Genomic DNA, 20608 nt, shown 5'->3' with positions numbered 1-20608 from the left:
CGACGACCCCCAACAAAAGAAAGACCCGAAACGGGTTTCGTGCGCGCAGCCGCGAGGAGACATCAGCGTTGTGGGGTGGTCCTCCCCGCTCACTGCACAAAGCAGCTTGAGCGATCGGCGCCCACCGTATCGGACGGTGTCGGAACGCCCGGTGCCGAGCTGCAATACCAGCGAGCTCGTTAAGGCACCCGTGGCCCCAGGCCACCCGGCTCCCAGAGCCGCGACTCCCAGAGTCGAAAAAGAGACAGCGAGAAAATATATACAGAAAACTCGGACCACCCACGCGGCTTCCGTACTCACTCGCTTCGGGCTCGGCAACTCCGCGGGCGCTAGGCCTCGCGCTCCCTCGATGCGGACCAAGTGGTTCTTGAAGAAACTCCAGGAAGAAAACTTCACAAAAAAAAACATGCTGAGCATGTCGAAAAGTTCAAACATGCTGCAGCGCAATACACCTCGCACTCAAGAAAGCATGCCGCAGGTCCTAGCGATCAAAATTCACTCTAGGCCTAGCACTTGTCAAGTCCGGACAAAGAGCGTTCCTCGAACCGAACAGACTGTCGTCCAATGTTCCAAGAGCAGGCCCCACGTTGGGCGCCAGATGTGGGGTTAAAATCGGGGGGGATAAATACGTATTCCCCGTTTAAGCGCGGCTGACTCAGTTCAAAACCGCGCTGACCCCACCCCGTGGTCGCGTACGCTACTGAGCGCACGCCGACCACGGCGGGCCGTGCTCTACGGGAACAAAGGAACGACACACTGGCTGACACAAACAAGGCATTTATTGCTATAGCAACAATAACGCCAGCTAGCAACACAATACACTGAGGAATCTAGGATGTCCGACTCACCAGCACGGCTACGAGCGAACGTCCGCCCACGCGAGGGCAAAGGGATGAACTCCGAGGTCGAGCGGGTCGGGCTCGGCGGGAGTAAGTTCCGACCAAGAGGCGCCCGTCGACGAAGGGCGAAGCCGCGAGCGAAACGTCCGTTCGCGTCCCGTTGCCGAGGGAGAAGAGACCCCGTAGCTCCCCGCGAGCGCGCAGCAAAACGCCATCCGTGGCGCTGGTGTCGCTGCGACGCGAGCGCCCTCCCCTGTTAGTGGAAAGTCACCGAAACGAGAGGAGTGCTTTGCGGAGGAGCTAACCACAGGGAACTAGCGCGTTGAGGGAAAGCGAACGCAGGGGACGAAAGCGTCCCCACATGTTATACGTGGATTTGACTGTATATAGTAAATTTTCTGTGGCAATAGAAATCTTCTACAGCATTTCTAATTCGTGCGTTGCAGTATTGTGCACTGTGGGCACTGAGCATTTCATTGTGGCAAAAAAAAAAACCTGATTCCTCCAAATTCATTTCTTGGTGCCTTTAAGTGGGCAATACGAAAACAGCTTTGGATGCATGAAGCAAGAAATGTTGAACCAATACTCTGGCAGCTTTTTCTACTTCGTGTTCTCTGAAAATGTGCTCAGACTTCACTGCTTTTGTACAAGCTGTGCTTCCTTCCTTTTCTCTGCAGGCAAAATCAGCAACCTGTTCATTACATGGCAACAAATGCTGGTGAGTATGGCGCTCCATGTTTTTTAGTATTAATGTCAGATTTTTCTTACAGGCTTGGGAAGTTAGTCAGCTAATACTTTAACTCTTTAATGCCAAAGTTGTGAAGAAATTCAAGAAGAAAAGATTACCTATGCATTATGCAAGTTAGTGTGCCTACATTCAAAGGCCAATATTGAAATTTTGTTAGTGCCAATAAAATTTGGCAAATCGGCATGTTGCCTAGTTATAGTTGGATAAGACTTAAGCTGCAATGAAGCTCCGCCCACATTCAAGACCACTGCACAGTATTCCTCCACAACAAAAAAGTAGTCCGTTGTTAAAGCTTTTCTTGTTAAAATGGGACGTTAACCACGAGACAAAATTATAAGCTCAAGAGTTTTCATTCCTCTGGCCTTTTCAACTCAGTCGAACATTAAGAAAGCTGATTCTGTTCACTGTTACGATTGGTCAGCGGAGCAACGTGGGATGCTGAGGACCATGGTGCATTGTTACTAACTGTTGCTTTTTTTAGTTGTATCCTACTAAAGTAACAATTACCATTTGGTCCATTGCGTGCTGCTAGCCCAAGTTGTGTGAAAGACCAATCCGAAGGTGTCGGTCCAGGCCGAAGGCCTAGAGACAGTGAACACTATTTTGTCCTATAAGTGTCCTCCTGTTCTCTCTGCAACCTTTGTCAGAAAATGAGAGACCAGGAATTTTTGGACGCTGGCTGGAAGTAGCGCATTAGTGTCTCCTTTTTGTTCGCACAGCTCGCTCACAGGGACACCAAACATTCTGACCAGAAAGCGCTAGCTTTTGAGGACATATAGGCATTACATTTGGTAGCCAGTCTCCATTTAGTGATGAGTACAGGGCATACAAGCAGTGTGTCTCTAATTTGTGACAGTGGGCATGAAAGGGTTAAATGGATAGAGAAACCAAATTATCATGGTGTGCTCTGTCTTTGGAATGATGTGCAGCGCATTGAAAAACAGGGACAACCAGATGGATTGCTCCAGAAAGCGGTAAATAATCTCTAATAGTTTTTTTTTTTTTCTGTCATGCCGTTTTGGTTTCGATTTCAGTGGCCAAATGGCAGATGCGACTTAGGTAACAGAGGATTTGAGGTCACATGAGGAATGCAAAAACTGCAGTAGGGTCGCTGCTTTCTTTGTTTTAATTCACGTCAACTCTTATGCAAGCATTTCCAAGAGTTGAAATCGCAAAAATAAAATGAGCAGGTAGCTGTTATATGCTTTTTGCATGACTCCCGTGGCCTCAAATCGCTTGTTGTGTCACAGCCGTCATTTGGCTGGTGAAATCAAAACTGCTCGACAAAACAGTTCAGTACAATTTTTTCATCTGACTTAGGTGAATTTTACATCATGACTTACGTACGCTGTTGTGTAGCGCAACATTCCAAAGAGAAAGAACTCATCCAAAAATTTGGTATCTCTACTCCTTTGAGATAGATGATGTTGTTGCAACTAACCTATTTGGTGGATGAACTGCTGATGGTCTGTGCGGCAGCACTGATAGGGAGATTAACGTGAGGGATCAAAGTGCATAATCTATACAGTAGGATTTCTATCATATGAATCTTGAGGGGTCACTAAGAATATTCGTGTCATCTGAAACGAACAAAATTCGCGTGCAGAATTTGTGCAAATCTCTTTTCGGCTCATGGGATTTCCTTATGGGCTTGTGCCACCACTGACTCGTGGTGTTGGCTCTGGGTTGGTTACGTGACACTGCGCTGGGGTGTGCACTGCGCGACTGGCGATTGCGGCAGCAGCGATGTACAAGCAGCAAACACTTGGTGCTAGGGGGTGTGGTCGCGGCCCGTGTGTTCTAACTCTCAAGTCATAACTGACAATAATAACCATAATCTATTTATTTAGTTCAGTTTACCTCAAATCCCCCCTGTGGGGTATTTCACCGTACTATGGACCTTTTGGTCTGATCCAAGGAGGGAGTGCACAGGAAGAGAAAAAATATTGGCATGCTTTCAGGACATAAGCACTGAACTGATTATACTGTATTATATCCTGATTGTATTGACATATATAATCAGGGCAGAAGCGTTAAGTTTGGGTTAAATATTGTCTTTCTTTTAAAGGTCAAACATTCTTTCATTCATTCCTCACTTAATTCAAACTGCGGAACTAATGCTACGTTCTTTCGGAATCTCCCCGCAGTGGGCAGTTCCAGCCACCCAGCCACGCCAGCGAGCGGCCCGCCCCAGGCCCCGCCCCCTCCACAGGCCCCGCCCCAGCCGCCCCAGCAACCGCAGTCCGCCGTCGTCATGGGGCACCACCGGACTTCATCCGCACCGGGAGCCAACGGAGCTGCTCCTCCGCCTCCACCACCCGCTGGAACATCGGGCATGAGCGTGGCTGTGGGTAGCATGACGGGGGTCCCGCCCCCTGGTCCTCCGGCCCCGCCCGCTTCGGGAGGCCCCACCACCGGGGCCCCGCCCCCTCCTCCGCCCCCGCCCCCACCAGGGGGCAGCCAAGGCCGGGACGAGGACGGATCACCCCTGTCCCTGGCGGCAGCGCTGGCAAATGCGAAGCTCAAGAAGACCTCCAACAAGGTGCGTGTGGGTGTAGTGTTCGAGTGTACGTCTCACTTCGGCCCTACTGCACACTGTTTCTCGACACATGTTAGTGCTTGTGATCTGGAAAACGATTTTCCGGGACTGCGTTTTCAAATGGTCGGCTTAGCCTCGCGTGCTTGGTTGACTCTGCAGGTGTCACAAGGGGGGGTAACAGCTAGGCAATGGCTCCCTTCAAACATATGGCATTCAAGTCTCGCATTCAAGTCTTAAAGCCAAACAATGGCATTCAAGTCGTAAAGTGACCTTGTGGCAGTTTTACATTACTATAGTGGGACACAAATTTAAAAAACGCGGTTGGCAACAATGGGTCAGGTCCGCGGCATCTTGTTTTACTCTGCTGACCGACCGCAACACTAAACAAAATCAACTTTTTTCACTTCGACTGCATCAAACTACCAAGACAGGTTAAAACTGTTGAGCTCATAACTTCGTCTCATAGCTTCTTTTTTTTGGGCTACTGGGAAAACGTTAATGACGGTCTACTTTTTTGTCGTGGAGGGTTTCTCTTCACCAGTCCTGAATGATTGCAGAGCTCCACTGCAGAGTTAAGTTATATCCGACTATAGACGTGAGCAAGTCACCTTGTCAAGACATTGCCCCCAAAGTGCGGCACCAGTCTTATTAATTTTTAGTTCTTTCGGAAACCTTCGATTCTTGGCTGGTGCATTTTCTAACATCGGAACGGGGAGACATGGAAACAAGACAGCAGCTAATTGCTTTGTCCATTACTTGTCTGACCCATCACCAAGTTCTTGGCTGTTTGTTGGAGTTCACCTTCCGTTGTTTAATTTCTCAAGTTACTTCAAGCCGCACCTTGAAACAGCTGCTTTGAGCTCAACAAAGTAGGAGTTGCTGTTCTCGCTTGGGCAGTGTTTTAGTGCAGCCATAACCAAAACGGGCTTCCTTTGGTGAAACATTGTTTTTTTTAATGTCCACGACTGTCTGCCTGTGAATGTCATTATGGGCTGGGCCGCCTTCATTTAGTTTTTTTTTTTTTCCTGGCTATTCTACGCTCTGTGAATGCCCTAGCTTTGCTTTGAGCCTCTCTTCCTGTCCTCAGGTGCGCACAAATCCATGGTGGTCCCCAGTAAGTATGTTCGCGTTCAGCATCTGGCAAGTATTCAGCCTAGCATGGGCTGTTTGTGGCAATTACGGAAATTCTCCTGCTTTTAATTTAACGGGATGTTTGGCTGTAGGGCCTGCTGTAAGCATTTTTACGGAACCAGGGTGGGCAAGAGTTACGGATGTGATGCTGTCAAGCATGTCTCTAAAGAGAATTATAGATTTAAAAGAAAAAATCAATCAGTTTGCTCTGCATAAAAACATGCATTCATATAACCACTGTGAATGCAGTAAGGTTGTCCGGAAGAGACAGGCTGAAAAAGGGATGTCCTTATAAAACTGATACAAAAATTTTTGCATATGCATAGATAAGAGTGGAATGAAACCTTGATGTAAACTTGATGGCATATCGATATGGCTGCACAATGTTTAAGCTCTTGCATTGTAACCGATGCATGAGATAGGTGTCTTATGTTTGTGTGGGAATATATTATGTGTGTGTGTACCTTTTGATGTTGTTTCCCTCCTTTTTTCTTTTCCTCCCCAGATATACGAAGGCACAGACACGCTGAAGAAGTCGCAAGGGAGCGGGGGTGTGCCCATGATGGGCATGGCCAGCATGATGGACGAGATGAGGGGCACCCTGGCCAAGAGGTGGGCTTCCCTGCATGGCTGCATCCTCTGTTGCACCCCTCCTTACATATACACTCAGTGACAACTTTCCCCGGCAATGAAAGGAAAGGTACTGAGGCGGAGTGTCACTCTGCCGATAGTTTGGCATGGAGCATCTGACTGTTAGAGAATGCCTTGATAATGAATATTAACATTGTACTATGTTCTAAGAGACAACTAATAGCTTGAAGCGGGGACTATAAGCGAGAGGAAGAAGGGGCATTTTTCGGCTCCATAGCTTCGGCTTCATTGCCAGACGAAGTTGTCACAGTGTGGGAGGTGTTTTCTTCACTTGCTATTCCGCAACCTGAAGGGACACAGGGCAGTTCATTCCAGCCTATTATTGCTCTTTGTACAAATCGATCCTCTGCCTCTTGTGGGTGCATTGATGTTTTTTTAGCAGCAAAAGACTCATTTGTTGTTGAGAAAATTTGTTGAGTTGTTGAGGCTAGTTGGGGAACTATGCCAGAAGGCTTTGAGTCTTTTGTTTTGACATTGCTTCTAAGTCCTGTTCATTTGTTTCCAATAGTGGGCCAAGTAATAAACAACAGTGATAAAAGTAGTGGAGGGATAAGTGTTTGGCAGTAAGAGACGTTAGGACTTGCGTGACTGAGCAGACTAGTCAAAGCACCTGTGATGTTTTGTTTTAGTATGTTTAGTCCTTATTACTCCCTGGGCTGTTTGTTGGTTTCCCTTGTTGCCATTGTAGCACATGAGCATTTGTACTGAGCAGAGTTTTGGTCAAAAGCACTGATACAATCAAAGTGATAACTATTTCTTAGGCCGGAGATTAGTTTGATATCTGCTGTAAAGTGATTCCAGCGAATTGATATACTTAGAGTAAATGAATAATGCGTTCAATTCCAGAAGAACGTTTTTTTTTGCCCTTTACCCTGTGACAGCCTGTAGCTGTCTTGAGTGTAATACCTTCTTCGCCGTTTACGCTGCCTCTTGATGCTGTCACTTTCTTGCAATGTTTGACACCGTGGTTGAATTCAGTAAGGAATACTCCTCTCTTGTTTTGTGTGCAGGAGGTGTGGGTAAGTTTTCAGGTGATGTAGGGGCAGTATGATGATGTAGGGGTGATGTAGGGGCAGTATGGCGCAGCTGCTGCCATTTATCATTGAAAAGAGAAGCAAAAGATAGTGTGGATTTGGAATTTGAAGATCTCTGCTTAATCGACTACAGCTGGATAGGTTCAAGTAAAACAAAAGTGGGGAGCAGTATTATTCAAAACATAAAATAGAATTTAGCTTAATTGGTAAACACCTGTTATAACTGGCTTGCCTTCTTTGAGAGAGCTGCATAGGAGCCAAAATACAATTCACTTTAATTGGTTGGTAAACGCATGTTATAAGCTTCATAGCAGCCACACGCTTGAGGAACGTGTATGCGGTGCTAATAAGGACAGTGTGTGTAATACTGGTGCATTAAATTCTGTGCAGATTTTGTAAACTAGTAAAACTAATACAAGCTGCAGAGATTTGAATTTAGTGATACCATTCTGTTCTCTGATTTTTTTTTCTTTTACCCCCTCACTTCCTTGACTGCCAACTTGCAGACGAGCACAAGCGGAAAACAGCCAAAGTCAGGTAATGACCCCTCTTATTGTCTTCCGTGACTTTGTTCATTTATTCATATATGTTCACAAAAACCCCAAAGGCTTTCAACATGAGGGTTGGGGAAGGGGGGTACAAAGGCATTGGTGAAATAAAGAAAGTATTAGTATGGTGTAATCTTCGAAAACTAATGAACAAATAAGTGAGGAGAAGTAGACACCAGGATAAAAAGCAAAGATAAGTCTAATATATCAGAACAATGATAAAACAACTGCAAAAAAAGTAAGAAAAAAAGCATTGAAGAGTAAGAAAGCTAGACAAACAACGAGTAGCTGATGATTGGTGAGTGTGCGAGCTCTTGCAACTTATTTTGATCAGACTCTGTAGCAGTGTCTAACAGTGAGACGTTTCATTCTGTTATTGTCTGCCATGCCTCTGTGGCATGTAGTGACCTGTCTGGGGCCAGCCACTTAGGCTTAAAGGTGCAGTGAAGAGGAATCTGAAGTCGTCTTTTTGCCGCGGGAACTCGATCTACACGTTCCGAGCATTCTTAGAAACTTCGAATTATTGCCCTGTGTGGCCGATTTCCCTAATTAAATCGAATTAACGTCCGGCTCCCGCCCTTTTTTTTAATTCTCCCCGTACGGTGGGTGGAGTCTACCAACGTGTGGAGTGCCTTTCAGCCAGCTCCGTGGAGGCTTGCCGCTCTGCCATCGGCGGAGTGATATGTAGCAATCCGTAGAAGCAAATAGTCCGCGCATATTTTTATTTCTGCGGGCTTATTTTGCGGCTATATTATCTGCGAATGAAACTATTTATTCGCGGAAACCTAAAAAACAAAATAAAGCGAAAGCAAAGCCTCCATGGAGCTGGCTGAAGGGCACTCCACGTGTTGGTCGACTGCGCCCACCGTACGGGGAGAATTAAAAAAATAAAGGCGGGAGCCGGACGTTAATTCGATTTAATTAGGGAAATCAATCGGCCACACAGGGCAATAAGTTGAGGTTTCTAAGAAAGCTCGGAACGTGTAGGTCGAGTTCCCGCGGCAAAAAGACAAGTTCAGATTCCTCTTCAGTGCACCTTTAAAGCTTGATGTAACTGCAGATTGTGCACTCCTGTTATCGTGTTGCCATTGACATTTCAGATCGAAGTAAGTCGCAGCCTTGAAATTTTTGTTTGTTTGTTTGTTTGTCTTGTCACAGCGTGTGGCTGGTGGGCATTACTGATGATGTTTTTTTTTCAGGATTCTCTTTTCGCTGCTGTTGCTGTGGTAGATGGTTCTTGCTTGAAGTATTATTTTTTGCCTACGGTATTTGCTGTCTGTCGAACATGCGTATTGAAGCACCTTTAGTTTCTGAAAGATTCAGTTTTCGCACAGCTCTCATTATCTGCGAACTTATTCAGCCTACCGTTTATGCGCTGTCAGCAACTAATGAAATGCGAACGAGAGAACTGAAATGCAAACACACACACAAAATAAAAACATTGGCTCTTAACGAGGAAATACAACTGAGGTTGATTCACAGTTCTGAGTGATGGTCTTCTTGCTTTCAAAGTGAAATTAACTTGCACTAGTATTGAGCGTCCTCTGGCTAACATCTTCTCATTTTGCATTTTGTTTTTAAGCTGTCTCGTTCACGTTTGATGTGTTGCTGGTAGTACTGCTGTCTTTTTTTCTTGTTACGGAAAGGCAAAGATAAAACCAGCTGTCCTAATGGCAGCATAGTTACAGTAAGCCTTTAAGTTAGTTACAGTAACTGTTAAAAGCTTGACATTATCAAATGACGTTAAGAAAAAACTGGTGCTAATCACTTGCATCCCTGTAAATTTATTCGATGCGAGACTGGGCAATGGCTGCCTACTTTTCTGAGATAACAAGTCTTCGACGATGAGTGTTTGGCACATTTCCATCGGTGCTTTATTGCGTGCGCACGGTTCGGGTGGAGTTGCGGGGTTCACTAATACGCGTCAGTATACCGTATACATTGAGCGTTTGTAGAGTTTCCTAGGACATGTTCGCGAAATCTACAGACAATTTGCACACCCCAGTTTTGAAGGCTTAATTTTGGGGGAAAAAAAGTGCGCAAATTATGCGAGTAAATGCGGTAACTGGTGCGAGACCCGTAGTATCCGATTTAGCGAGCATCTGACGGCTCTGGCCGGGATCGTGCTGGCGGTTTGAATTATTCGTGTGTTCAAATTAAGGGGGAAGAATTAATGAGCTTTTACAGTACTGCAATAGACAACCCGTCGTGCGAGAAAGCAGGCAGTAATGGTCTCGCTGCGGTTATGTTGACAGCGAAACCTTTTTGCGTGTGCGTCTTTTGTTTAGCAAAAGTTTTGACGTGGTCAAGCAAAGCTAAACATAACATTAGGTGTCTATGGACTATGCTCACGGCTGGCATGGCAGACATGTGGAATATCGCTATATTCATATATTACCCAGCTTAAGTTCTTTTAGATAATGCTGCATGGTCTGTTGAGTCTTTCAGCCTTTTTGAAGTTGCCTCACTGTAAGCACATTGGTTGCAAATCAGCTTGCATGACTCTTTTAACAAAACCTGTTTCTGGTTGATGGCACTATCAGACGAAATGCTCTTCAACGCCTCGCACGTCTGTTTTCTCAACTTTGCAGAGCTTCCTTGAACTCGAGGTAGGAAAGCCTTGTTAAATCTCTGTTTCTATCCAAGCATTGTTTATGTTGTTGCTGATGTAGAAATGTTAGCAGTAAAGCTTCGGGGGCTTCTCGTGCTAGTGGAATTGGAGGCTAGGCAGGAAATACCCTTCTAACCCTTACAGGTGCCACTGATCATTTCTGTTTGGATTTTCCGATATGCATAGTCATGCAGGTATGAAAAAAAAGGAAGCCAAATTTTTAAAGTTTGCGATGCAAAACACAAATGGTCATTTTCTTACAGGCATGTGCAAAATTTTGTGCACAGTGTCACTGTAGTTGGTAGTTGTAACTTTGGAACACCAGGATGTCAGATGAGTACTCAAGGAATCAAGGCATCAAATGTTCTTTTACTTTTAAGGTGCACGCATTGTCAGAAAAGCAAAAGAAAAATATTATTATGGGTGACAGATCTGTCTACATGTGTGTCAAAGGATATCCTACCGAGCTCACTGTTCTGAAAGATGTTATGGAGTGTGTTCATTACCGAAATTTAAAAAAAAAACACCGTAATTTCATTACGAAGACCGCTAAATTCCTGTCAGCTGCAGCGCACTCCCAGAAAAGGCTGTGAATTCACAGTGTACAGAATTGTGTGTGTAGTGCCTGGAAGGGTTCAGCAAGAGTTTGAGCGGGGTGCCTTTAGTGTAGGTAAGAGCGGAAATGTGCTCTCGCAGTGATATTTATGTCATGCTGCGATACGAGAGCATTCCGAAGACCAATCCGCTCCCTCTCTTTCGATGTCTTTCAGGAGGCAGAGTCATCGACGGATTCACGGAGGGCCTGGGACAAGCAGGGTTCAACGAATGGCAACAGCCCAAGCAAGGTGGCTGCTAGCGGCGCCGAATCACCAAAGTCTGGCCGCGGGTAAGCGCTCCAAGTGTTCATTTGCTGCGCCTTTTGTTTTGTTGTCAGGTATGCGAAAGAGTAGAGTAGCCTCATCTCTCATCGCATAATAAATTCAGCCGCTCAAAACCTGAGCGACCTGCCCAAATAAGCCTAACTCGCTTGTGTTACTGGGCAGTCCTCGCTTGAATGGAGTGGTGTAGTGAAACCGGAAAGGAAGTTAAAAAACAAACTGAATGATTCTTGTAGGAATACTAATAATGTATAGTGAAAGCTCGTTAATTCAAACTTGAGGGGGGAAGAGGGTCTTAGAAATATTTTTATTAGTGAAGTCACAACTATGAAATCTTTAGGGAACATGCATTTTTGTGTGCTGATTTCAAATATCTAATTTAATGTACAACAAGTCCTTGTGCACTTATGCAATATTTTATGTAACTTTTGCCTAGAGAGTGAAGGAAATTCTACTGCAGGGAACTTGTTAGATTGCATGCCATTGGTTTCTCTTGACATCAAGCTATGCAATAAAGGTAAAAGTATCATCCTGCCTGTTACAGAAGGTAAGCTATAGGGTTTTGAAATCATCAGTTCCTTTTCGTTTGTGAAGTGGCAAATTCAAAACCCTCCAACTTAGCTATGATGGACAGGATAAGAATTTTGCCCTTATTGCATAGTTTGATGTCAAGACAGGCCAATGGCATGCGTCCTAGCAAGTTTCCTGCAGCAAAATTTATTGAAAGCTCTCGGCAAAAAGTTACATAATGTATTATATAAGTGTACAAGGCCTTGCTTTACATAAAATTAAATAACATATTTGGAATCAGCACGCAAAAATTCATGTTTCTTGAAGATTCCATTATTGTGACCTCATTAGCAAAAATTTTTTTTCTAAGACCAGCTTCCCCTCTTAATAATTCGATCTCCTGGATAAATCGAACTGTGCGACTTGATCGGTGCATGCTCCATTGAAGTGTATATAAAACATAACCGTTAATTCGAATGGAAATCTGTTTTGCCATCGATGGTTCGAACTACATACCGCTGCGTTTCGGCGACCACCTGGGCACATGGCCAACTAAGCAACGTCCCAGTGAGAGAGAAGTGATATTACTGCTGAAAAGAGATTTGATGGGAAGCATAGCTCGTGCCACTGTCTCGCTTGAAGACACCTTCCCTGCACTGCAGGGAGGGGGGAGGGATTAAAGAGAGTGTAGATGAGTAGGTGGAATGGGGTAGGGTGGGGTGACAGAGGAAACTGTGCCACCTCTTCGGAGGGGATGTGGAAAGGGTAAAGAAGTCCTGCAAGGCTGGAGAAGACAAGTGAACGGAGGGGCATGGCCTCTGTGACTGTTGCTTGTAGCTACTGATCTCAGAGGCTTCAGCAGCTTGCTGTGTTAGCTTTTGCTTTTACACGACCAGTGCCAACCAGTGTTACGCGACCAATGCGTCGCCATCACTCCGAAACCACTGCTGTGCACTAAACAGTGACTTGCGATGTATCAAGACTAAGTTATTGCCAGGCTGGCTTCTCTGACATTGGCACGAGACTGAATTGGCCGTCTGCCCCCGCAGGCAGCGCATTGGGTCGCTCGGCGACACGGACGTCGTGAAGGTGAATGGGGTGGACGCGCTGGACGTGGACAAGCTCAAGCAGGAGATCATGTCCGAGATCCGCCGGGAGGTCAGCAAAATGAAGCAGGAAATCATTGAAGGTGTGTGCTCGTGCATGGATCTCTGTCTGTCTCGGGTCTGTGTCTGCCTAGTCCTCACAGGTCTGCTTGGGCTACATGGTGTAGATTTGAGAATGTGTTGAGAAGCTGTGCATTGACATGGGTTATGTGTTGTACGTTATGCTTTGACACAGGTTGCGTGTGAACTGTAACACGGGGGTGTTGTGCCACATCTTCTTGCATCTGTTTTCGCCGTGCTAGAGAAGTGTTTTGATGCCATTTTCAAAAGTGTGTGTGTGGTCTTGGTGCACGCAGTCAAGTGATTTTCATCCTTTCCAAGGATCTCCTGCCTTCCCACCTTCCCAGTGCCACCGGGTACCCATCAATGATTTCCCCTGGCGTGATGCTCAGCTTATCTGGTGTGAAATGTTTGGGAAATGGGTCTTTGATTGCGCCTTGTGTAAATGGAAACACTTTGTGCTGTGGCGCTCTTTGGCCTAAGCTGCTGTTGCGCCATAAAAATTCTTCATCCTGCCCTCCCTACAACCTCAGGGCCACATGGGTTACTACTGCACACGAATAATGGCTTCTAATTAATTGGGGCTGTGTGCTGCATTTTGCCACACACCTGTATAATTATTGAGAAAAGTGGTTCCTTTAGCTGTAAACAAATCCCCCTGAGAGAATGCCGTACAGTTCTGTCTTTGTGTCCTATGGCTTCTGATTCCTGAAGTTTCGGCAACCAGTGAGTGAAACAGTTTCATGATTGAACAGTACACAACATGCTGACGAGTTACCGCAGAACTTTCCATTCTACTCTGAACAAGAGTGCCTTGCCAGTTAGGAAGAAAAGAAAGACAAACTGGACGCAAACTTTTAATAGGTTCTTCTCACCGTGTGTTCGTGCATGGTGCAGTGGAAATCAGTTAATGTGTAATACCAGTGTGCAAATTTAGCGCTGGCTCGATTTACACTCATTTGAACAGTGACACCGAAACACTGTGCTAGACTTGCGTTTCGTGTTGTTTATTGTTTTCTCCATCTGCTCAAGTACCTCTCAAAGTACACTTGATACGTAGCCTTGCAGCAGTGTCTGAATATGCTTTCGTTGAAATGTTTAGCAAGACAGATGCATGCTGTTTTTTTGGATGCTGAAAGGTCACTAAATGAGTAACTTGCATCTTTTTAGCGATAATTGCGGTAAGCATTTGATTTTCAATTCTTTCCATTAACTGGCCGCCGCGGTGGCTCAGTGGTTATGGTGCTCGGCTGCTGACCCGTAAGACTCCGGTTCGATCCCGGCCGCGGCAGTTGAATTTCTTTGGAGGAAAAATTCTAGAGGCCCGTGTACTGTGCGATGTCAGTGCACGTTAAAGAACCCCAGGTGGTCGAAATTTCCGGAGCCCTCCACTACGGCGTCTCTCATAGCCTTAGTCGCTTTGGGACGTTAAACCCCATAAACCAAACCAAACCTTTCCATTAACGGGTTGATATTAGTCATATCTTCCTAGTGTTAGTTAATTGAGCTTTTTTTTTTTCCCCCTCTGGAAACATTTGTGGTTGTGCCAAGTTTTATTCAGTGTTGTCGGGTGATTGATGTCTTGCATTTGTGAGACAGTTTACTTTGGACTTTCCTTGATTTTCTTTGGGGATCCATGAGTTAAACCTATTTCTAACTTGCATATTTTCTCTATATTTTTTGCCCTCAGCTATCAAGATAGAGTTAAACCGAAGATAAGGACAGCATCGCCGAGTCTTCTCTTCATTCGCTGCTGCCATCCGGTGTACGAGACTTGAAACGTCGTCGCTACGGATCTCTCTTCTTGCCTCTTCAGACGCCGCCGCCAAAACGCGAGTGGCGCCCTGGCGTCCACCGTTAGAAGAAGGAAAGGGATTTGGACTATTCACACTGAAGGGGACGCAGGCAACGGCTTTCCATCCGTTTTTTTTTTATATTTCTTTTTTTTTTGTACCGCAAATTTTAGTTGCTTCCACACTACCGCGTTCGGCATTTGATTTCTTGCCAGCGCCGTGATTTTTTAGTCTGTTGTTAGGAGCACAGGTGTGTCTCTGTTAGCACGGAATTTCATGCAAACTCGAGTGAGTGTGATGTGTTATTTGTGAGTCCCATTTTTTTTGTTCAAAGTTTGTTGCGAGGCTAGTTCACTCTGTAAATGCACTTAGTATTGCCAGGTGGCAGCACGCTCTCGTTTTAGTATTCTTTTTTATCCCTCATTCTGTGTTTTCGCACCCTCAGCCTTCGTAAATTATGACCGCAGATCCGATGTAGCTTCTTTTTATTGCGCGGCCTCTCCCATGCACGTTCACAGGTACCGTGGTGCGCGTCGTCGGCTCCGGCTGCAAGCGAGAAAGCCCTGGGTTAGGTTAGAGATGAAGAAGTAATGAGCACGCGTCAACGCGCAATGTATCGATGACTGCGATGCCTGCGTGGAGTTTTTGAGCTAGTTGCTCAGTTCTCTGGGTAGTTACGGGGTGATTCCTTGACACTCGGCGGCGAAGTCGTTCTTCAATTACTCTCGAGACGTGGGAGACATCGGTGTTGTAAGGAGGGGGGTTTTTTAAAGGTACTTCTTAGCGTACTTTTGAGTGAGTTGCTTTCCACGTAGAGGAGTTGCCAAGCGGGGCAGTTTGAGACACGTATCTTAGTTCGGAACAACATCCGCAGGGAGCTGGGCAGTGCCAGCAGGCGGGTGGCGTGAGAAGGCACGCGTGCTCCCACTACACGGTGATGATGATGATGATGAACGGAGGGTTTTTTAATTCTTCTTGCCTTACATACGGAAGTGTCGTCTTTTTTACAGTGCGTGGGAGGCTTTTGTGCATGTTTGTACTTTTTGGAGATGACTATGTAATGCTCGGCGGTGCCGCTGTGTATATCCCTCACTGTTGATGTCGTCGCGGTTCCGCGTTACTACAATCCCCTGCGTAAGACAGTATTGTGTACCACTAGCCGTAGGCGGGACTGCCGGCGGGATAGGGTTGGGATGTAAGTGGGGAGGCCGGGCGGGGGATGATGCGTGGCGTCTCTTCTATCGTATTTGCACTCCCTCGCGAAGGACCTTCTAACGTGTCGAGTCTGTGATGTTTATAGCAAGAAGTGAAGAAAAAACAACTTTCTTTTTTAAGCTTACGCAACCAAGGTTTGCTTTTTATGCATGCATGTGTGTGTGTGTCAGCATGTGTGTCTGTGTGTGGATGCGTGCAAGTGTTGTGAAGACATGCTTTTTTTTTTTCTTGGAGGAGGGGGGGTAGATATATCGTGTTTTGCACTTGAAGTAGCTTCATTTGTTTATTGTTTGGGCAGTATCTGTGTATTTCATTTTTGTTCATTTTACTTCGCTTTTCACTGCGAATTCGTTGAAATCTGCGAGCAGAATGGCTTCTCACTTCAATATCTGAAGTAAGCCAACCTTCATTGAAACAGGAAAGAGTGCTGGGGTACTGCAGGGTTTCTGTTTGTGGTGGGGATGTGCGTTTTGCTATTTGTATACATTACATACTTAAGATTTGACCACTACCTGAAGAGATAGTAAAAACATGCTCCCAACACATTTGAAAACCTCCGATATCCTGCCGTACTTTCCTTGGTTTTATTCGATAGCTGTTGACTTTGATGATTCTATTACTTTTTTTATTCTGCTTTGTTTGCCTGGACAAGTTTTGTTCCGTTTCCTTTTGAGCTGGCTGTTGTGAGACATTGTTTTGGGGTGACATTGAGAAAACATTTTGTGAAAAAAAAATGCTAGGTTTCAGCTGTGCTTGTGATTTGCATTGTACGTTGCGCATTATCTTTTTCGATCTAGGGGTGTAAAAACTAAATTTTAGTATATATTGCTGCGTTTTCACATCTGGTCATCCTCAGTTACCTAGCTGGGAAGTTCATGTTTAGCGCATTATTGCCAGCAGTAAAATTACTTGCCATGCTCTGGCAATATTGAGAGTTGTTGCAAGTTGAACTACACAGTTGTAGGTTGTTCTAAGCAAAGCACTCAAACTTGATCTCTTGGGCAAGATAATGAAGGAATAATGAACAAACGGAGAGCCCATTGTGGTTTTTATTTTTTTTGACAGATCAATGAAATGAAGTACACTTTTATCGCGGTGCATTGGTGGGTCAGTATAATGTCCAGAGTTTCTATTTCTTCTGTTCGTTTTTCCAAACAGCTTTTTAGTTTGAAAGGGAGTCTGTTTCCTCTGTTCAATCGCCTCTTGCTGGTCAAGACTGAGTGGAAGAGTGGTGTATCCGTGTATGTGCTGTGTGCGGTCAAGGAAACAGGCGACGGCCCCGTGAGCTCCATGTATAATGAGCGGGAATTTGCTGCGGATGAACCCCCCGTGCAAGGCACTACTAAGCAAGCATGTATAACGTGCACCGGTTATGTACCGTCTCTGCTGTGAAAAAAGATATCATATGAGCCGATCTCTCTCTATCCCGTCTTTTCTTATTTTGTACAAGTCTTGCTGGTGCTGTGTGTATCAAATGTCGAGCCAAATTGTAAATAGACGAGTGGTGAACATATTTTTCTCTTTTTTTTTGTCGATTGTTTGCTCTTTTGCGGGTAGGAACATGATAGGTTTTTCTTTTAAGATTTTAGTGAATTTTCTTGCTTGCTATGTTGCTTTGCACCAGTTATGCACATCTGGAGATAAAGTCGTAACCTATGTTTTGGATTGTTCGACTTCGTGAGAGCGTTTGATTTGGAGATGATCATGGAGCAAGAATGGAGAGGGCAGGACCACTAATGACATGAGCAAGATGACTGTGTAATATGACTTACAGGAAAGAATGCCACTGAGGGCACATATACTAGCGCCACCTTGCAGCATGAATTTCATGTTGCATATTGCAGTAGAAATAAGCAAGCGTAGTAACGTGCATGCTTAAAATTATGTGCATAACCCAAAATGAATTACTGGAGGGTGCATTAACACTACTCAGTGAAAATTGGCACCACAGCTAACACAAAAAGTGTGTGGGGGTGGTTGTCTTTTTGGCCAACAGGTGTCGCTTGTAGCTGCTCGGGCCACCCGTGATGTTATCACACTCCGTCGGAGAGTGGAGTTCCTCCATCTGCGTGTTCTTGCTCCATGATGATGACTCATTACGGTAGCCATGTTCAAAATTGGCGCCTCCACATCATTTCTTAAGGTTTTCGGGTCAGCTTGTCAATTGCTGCTGCTCTGTTTTTCTCGTGTGCACAGTACTTTGTGAATGCACTATTGTAGGCTTTGCTGGCCGTTGGTACATTTAAGCAATCTTGTTTTTCTTCAATACACAAAACTCTGAAGTTCCTGTTTATACATTGTTCTCTCTTTCTGTTGTTTCAAGCTTGTCTTTCCTGTGGTGTGCAAATTCAATAGTTCTGTGCAAGCTGTTTCTTTTTTTCTTACTGCAAACACCCTACAATTAAAAACCGTTTCTATCTCTCAAAGTTTGAGGCAGATGAGGTGAAAAATTTATTTTCGCAATTTTTAGTTGGAAATCCGATGCTCGACTTTCCGTTTTCTGCAATATCACAAGGTTCCTACTGTCTCCAAGTTATCCCCGTGCATTTTGGTAACAATTTCGACAAAGTAGCTCACTTTAATTTGTTCCTGAACAGTTATCTTTTCCTGTCACTATCTGCGTTTTAACAAGTGTAAGGAATTCTTGAGCAATGTTCAGATGCATTTAGCAAAGGTCGCCTGTTATTCCTTCGATTTCCTTGTTTCGACTAGCTAGCCCAATGCACTGGTTTCCTATATTTGCTTTTGCTTAGCTTGCCCTTAATGGTGCACGCAAGAATGATGGCAGAGGTTGGCTTTTTCTTTCACCTGGAGTGATTGAGTAGCCTTATCACATTTTACTCATAGTCCACTTGCTTTTTGCCTTGAGCTTGCATATTTATTTTTTTAGGTCTCCATTTTGGGGAAGTGTTATCGTACATCGTGGTGTGTGTTTGAGTTTGATTGTCGTGCTGTTGCAGGCGAAGGAATTGTCTGAGGTTTGCCTACATTCCTTTTTTGAAATGCTCGTTTTGGACTTGTACGATTACCGATTGTAGACAAATATGTGGAAGGCCACGACCTTCTTAATTTTAAGGCGAGCTTCTTAATTCCTACTTTCTTCCCTTGCAGGTTTCTGCCTTGTGCCCTGTCTTGCTGCTTGTTGCACATTTTGTGCGAGTGTTTGGTAGCTTACAATTGATTTTTATTCATTTTGGTAGCAAGTGCTTAGTGTTTGCTTTAATGTTCAACTCGCCATAATGGCCGGGATGTCAGAATATTTCCGGTGCTTTTGATTCATGTTGGTTCCATAAAAGAAAAAGCTGGGTGAGGAGTGTTAAAGCTCTTTTTACTTTCTGCAAGACTTAGAAACCAGTCGTTTTTGAACATTCATGCTGCTAGCAGGCGGGACTTCTGTGGACGTCTTTGGGACATCCACTTTTAAATTTTCCGATGTCATCACGTGAACTCTTTGTGCTCACTATCACTTGGCTTTATGACCTGGCAGTTTTTGAACTCTATTTGCAATGCACATTGATGTAGTTTCGTGTGCCCAGTTTCCTCACTTGGTTCGTGCAGAATTGTCGTATACAGGTTTCCCGCAAAACCATGCACACTCTGGATGGGTTGGTGCCTTTTGTTTTTCTCTTTTTTTCTTCCGTTCCTTTTCTCTTTTCGTGTGTTGGACTGTACGAGAGCTCTTCTTTACTGGACACATGTGGACATATGATACATGAGAGTGTGAATAAACATACTATGAGAAAACCTTTTGTTATTTGTGCCTGAGAACAGCATTTCGAGAGCTGCCTGTAAAAGTGTAGTATGTTATGCAGCTCCAAGATAATGTGTGGAGCATCCAAAGTATGGCTGTGTTGAAGGCTTCAGTGCTGCATTCTAGAAAAACAGGCAATAGAGTGGGTCGCAGGCAGAATGGGACTTGGTAATGCCGATCTAATCGTACATTCCTTCTTTACCTCGTGCCCTCAAATACTGTACCGCAAAGTTAGCTGCACTTCAGTGGGCTTAACTGCATAGCAGCTTGATTCATATAGCTAGAAATGTAATGGCACAAGAGTAAGGTTATAAGGTACTTGTATTTTTGGTACCCATAAACAGTTTTTCAGAGGGAAGGGTGTGGTAGTGACAGAGGGCAACATAATGAGGGCACGGATTTGAACCTTCCCACCCCTGCATTGTAAACTGAAGTGAAACTGGAAGAAGCGCAGTCTTGAGTCTGAGGAGGAGGAGGAGGAGGATAAACTTTATTTTCGTCGACAAATGTATCTGACGGTGTGGGGTTACAGCCCCATCCAGTGGCCATGAGCCCGTGGCGTTCGGCGACTTCTAGGGCTCTTGTCACAACCCGGATCTGTGTGTCCGAGTCGGAACTGAGCAATGCGGCCTCCCACTGGTCTGGATTCGAGAGCTGCAAGCCTCTAGGGGGGTAGTCCCGAGGGCAAGCCCAGAGTATGTGAGATAGAGTGGCATGTTGGCCACACATTTGACAGGAAGGGGAGTAGACCCCAGGGTATATGCGGGCATATATCGCGGGGTTGGGGAAGGTGTTCGTTTGGAGTTGTCTCCACGCAACTTCTAGGGGTTTGGTGAGAGAACTATGTGCGGGGGGATATAGAAGTCTACCTAAGCGGTAGTGCATGGTTATGTCATGAAATGTGACCATACGATCTCTCGCCGTCCGCAGGACGGCCGACACCACATCCCGGTCGACGAATCCTCGGGCATAATTGTGGGCCGCCTCGTTCCCTGGATGCGATGAGTGCGCAGGGACCCAGATCAATTGGATCGGGCGGAGTTGAAGTTTGGTGGAGTGGAGGAGAGAGAGGGTGACAGGGGAGACTCGGCCTTTGGCGAAATTACGAATCGCAGATTTAGAGTCGCTGAAGATGGTTTCTGCAGAGGTGGAGACCATCGCCAAGGCTATGGCCGCCTCCTCGGCCTCTTCAGG

The 20608-nt window shown here is 45.3% G+C and overlaps 1 protein-coding gene across 5 annotated transcripts in view; it reads left to right on the top strand.

Moving 5' to 3' along the window:
• The window catches only part of ena (ENAH actin regulator enabled), a 116102-nt gene extending 98626 nt beyond the window's left edge, over window positions 1–17476 (top strand). For 4 of the 5 annotated variants that reach the window (XM_089556826.1, XM_089556829.1, XM_089556827.1 and 1 more), the window contains exons 5-11: window positions 1517–1557; window positions 3735–4129; window positions 5763–5869; window positions 7449–7479; window positions 10872–10987; window positions 12539–12678; window positions 14346–17476. In XM_089556826.1, coding sequence (XP_089412952.1) covers window positions 1517–1557; window positions 3735–4129; window positions 5763–5869; window positions 7449–7479; window positions 10872–10987; window positions 12539–12678; window positions 14346–14374 — 859 coding nt within the window. In that variant the 3' untranslated portion in view covers window positions 14375–17476. The remainder of the gene's footprint in view (window positions 1–1516; window positions 1558–3734; window positions 4130–5762; window positions 5870–7448; window positions 7480–10871; window positions 10988–12538; window positions 12679–14345) is intronic. The other variant, XM_089556830.1, reaches the window with a different exon arrangement.
• The last annotated feature ends 3132 nt before the right edge of the window (window positions 17477–20608 follow it).

Source organism: Amblyomma mixtum, chromosome 8 (genome assembly GCF_055824585.1).
Source record: "Amblyomma mixtum isolate Tamu chromosome 8, ASM5582458v1, whole genome shotgun sequence".
Classification (NCBI taxonomy): domain Eukaryota; kingdom Metazoa; phylum Arthropoda; class Arachnida; order Ixodida; family Ixodidae; genus Amblyomma; species Amblyomma mixtum.
Note: the sequence above shows the minus strand (reverse complement) of the source record. Positions and strands in the feature narration are given on the sequence as shown.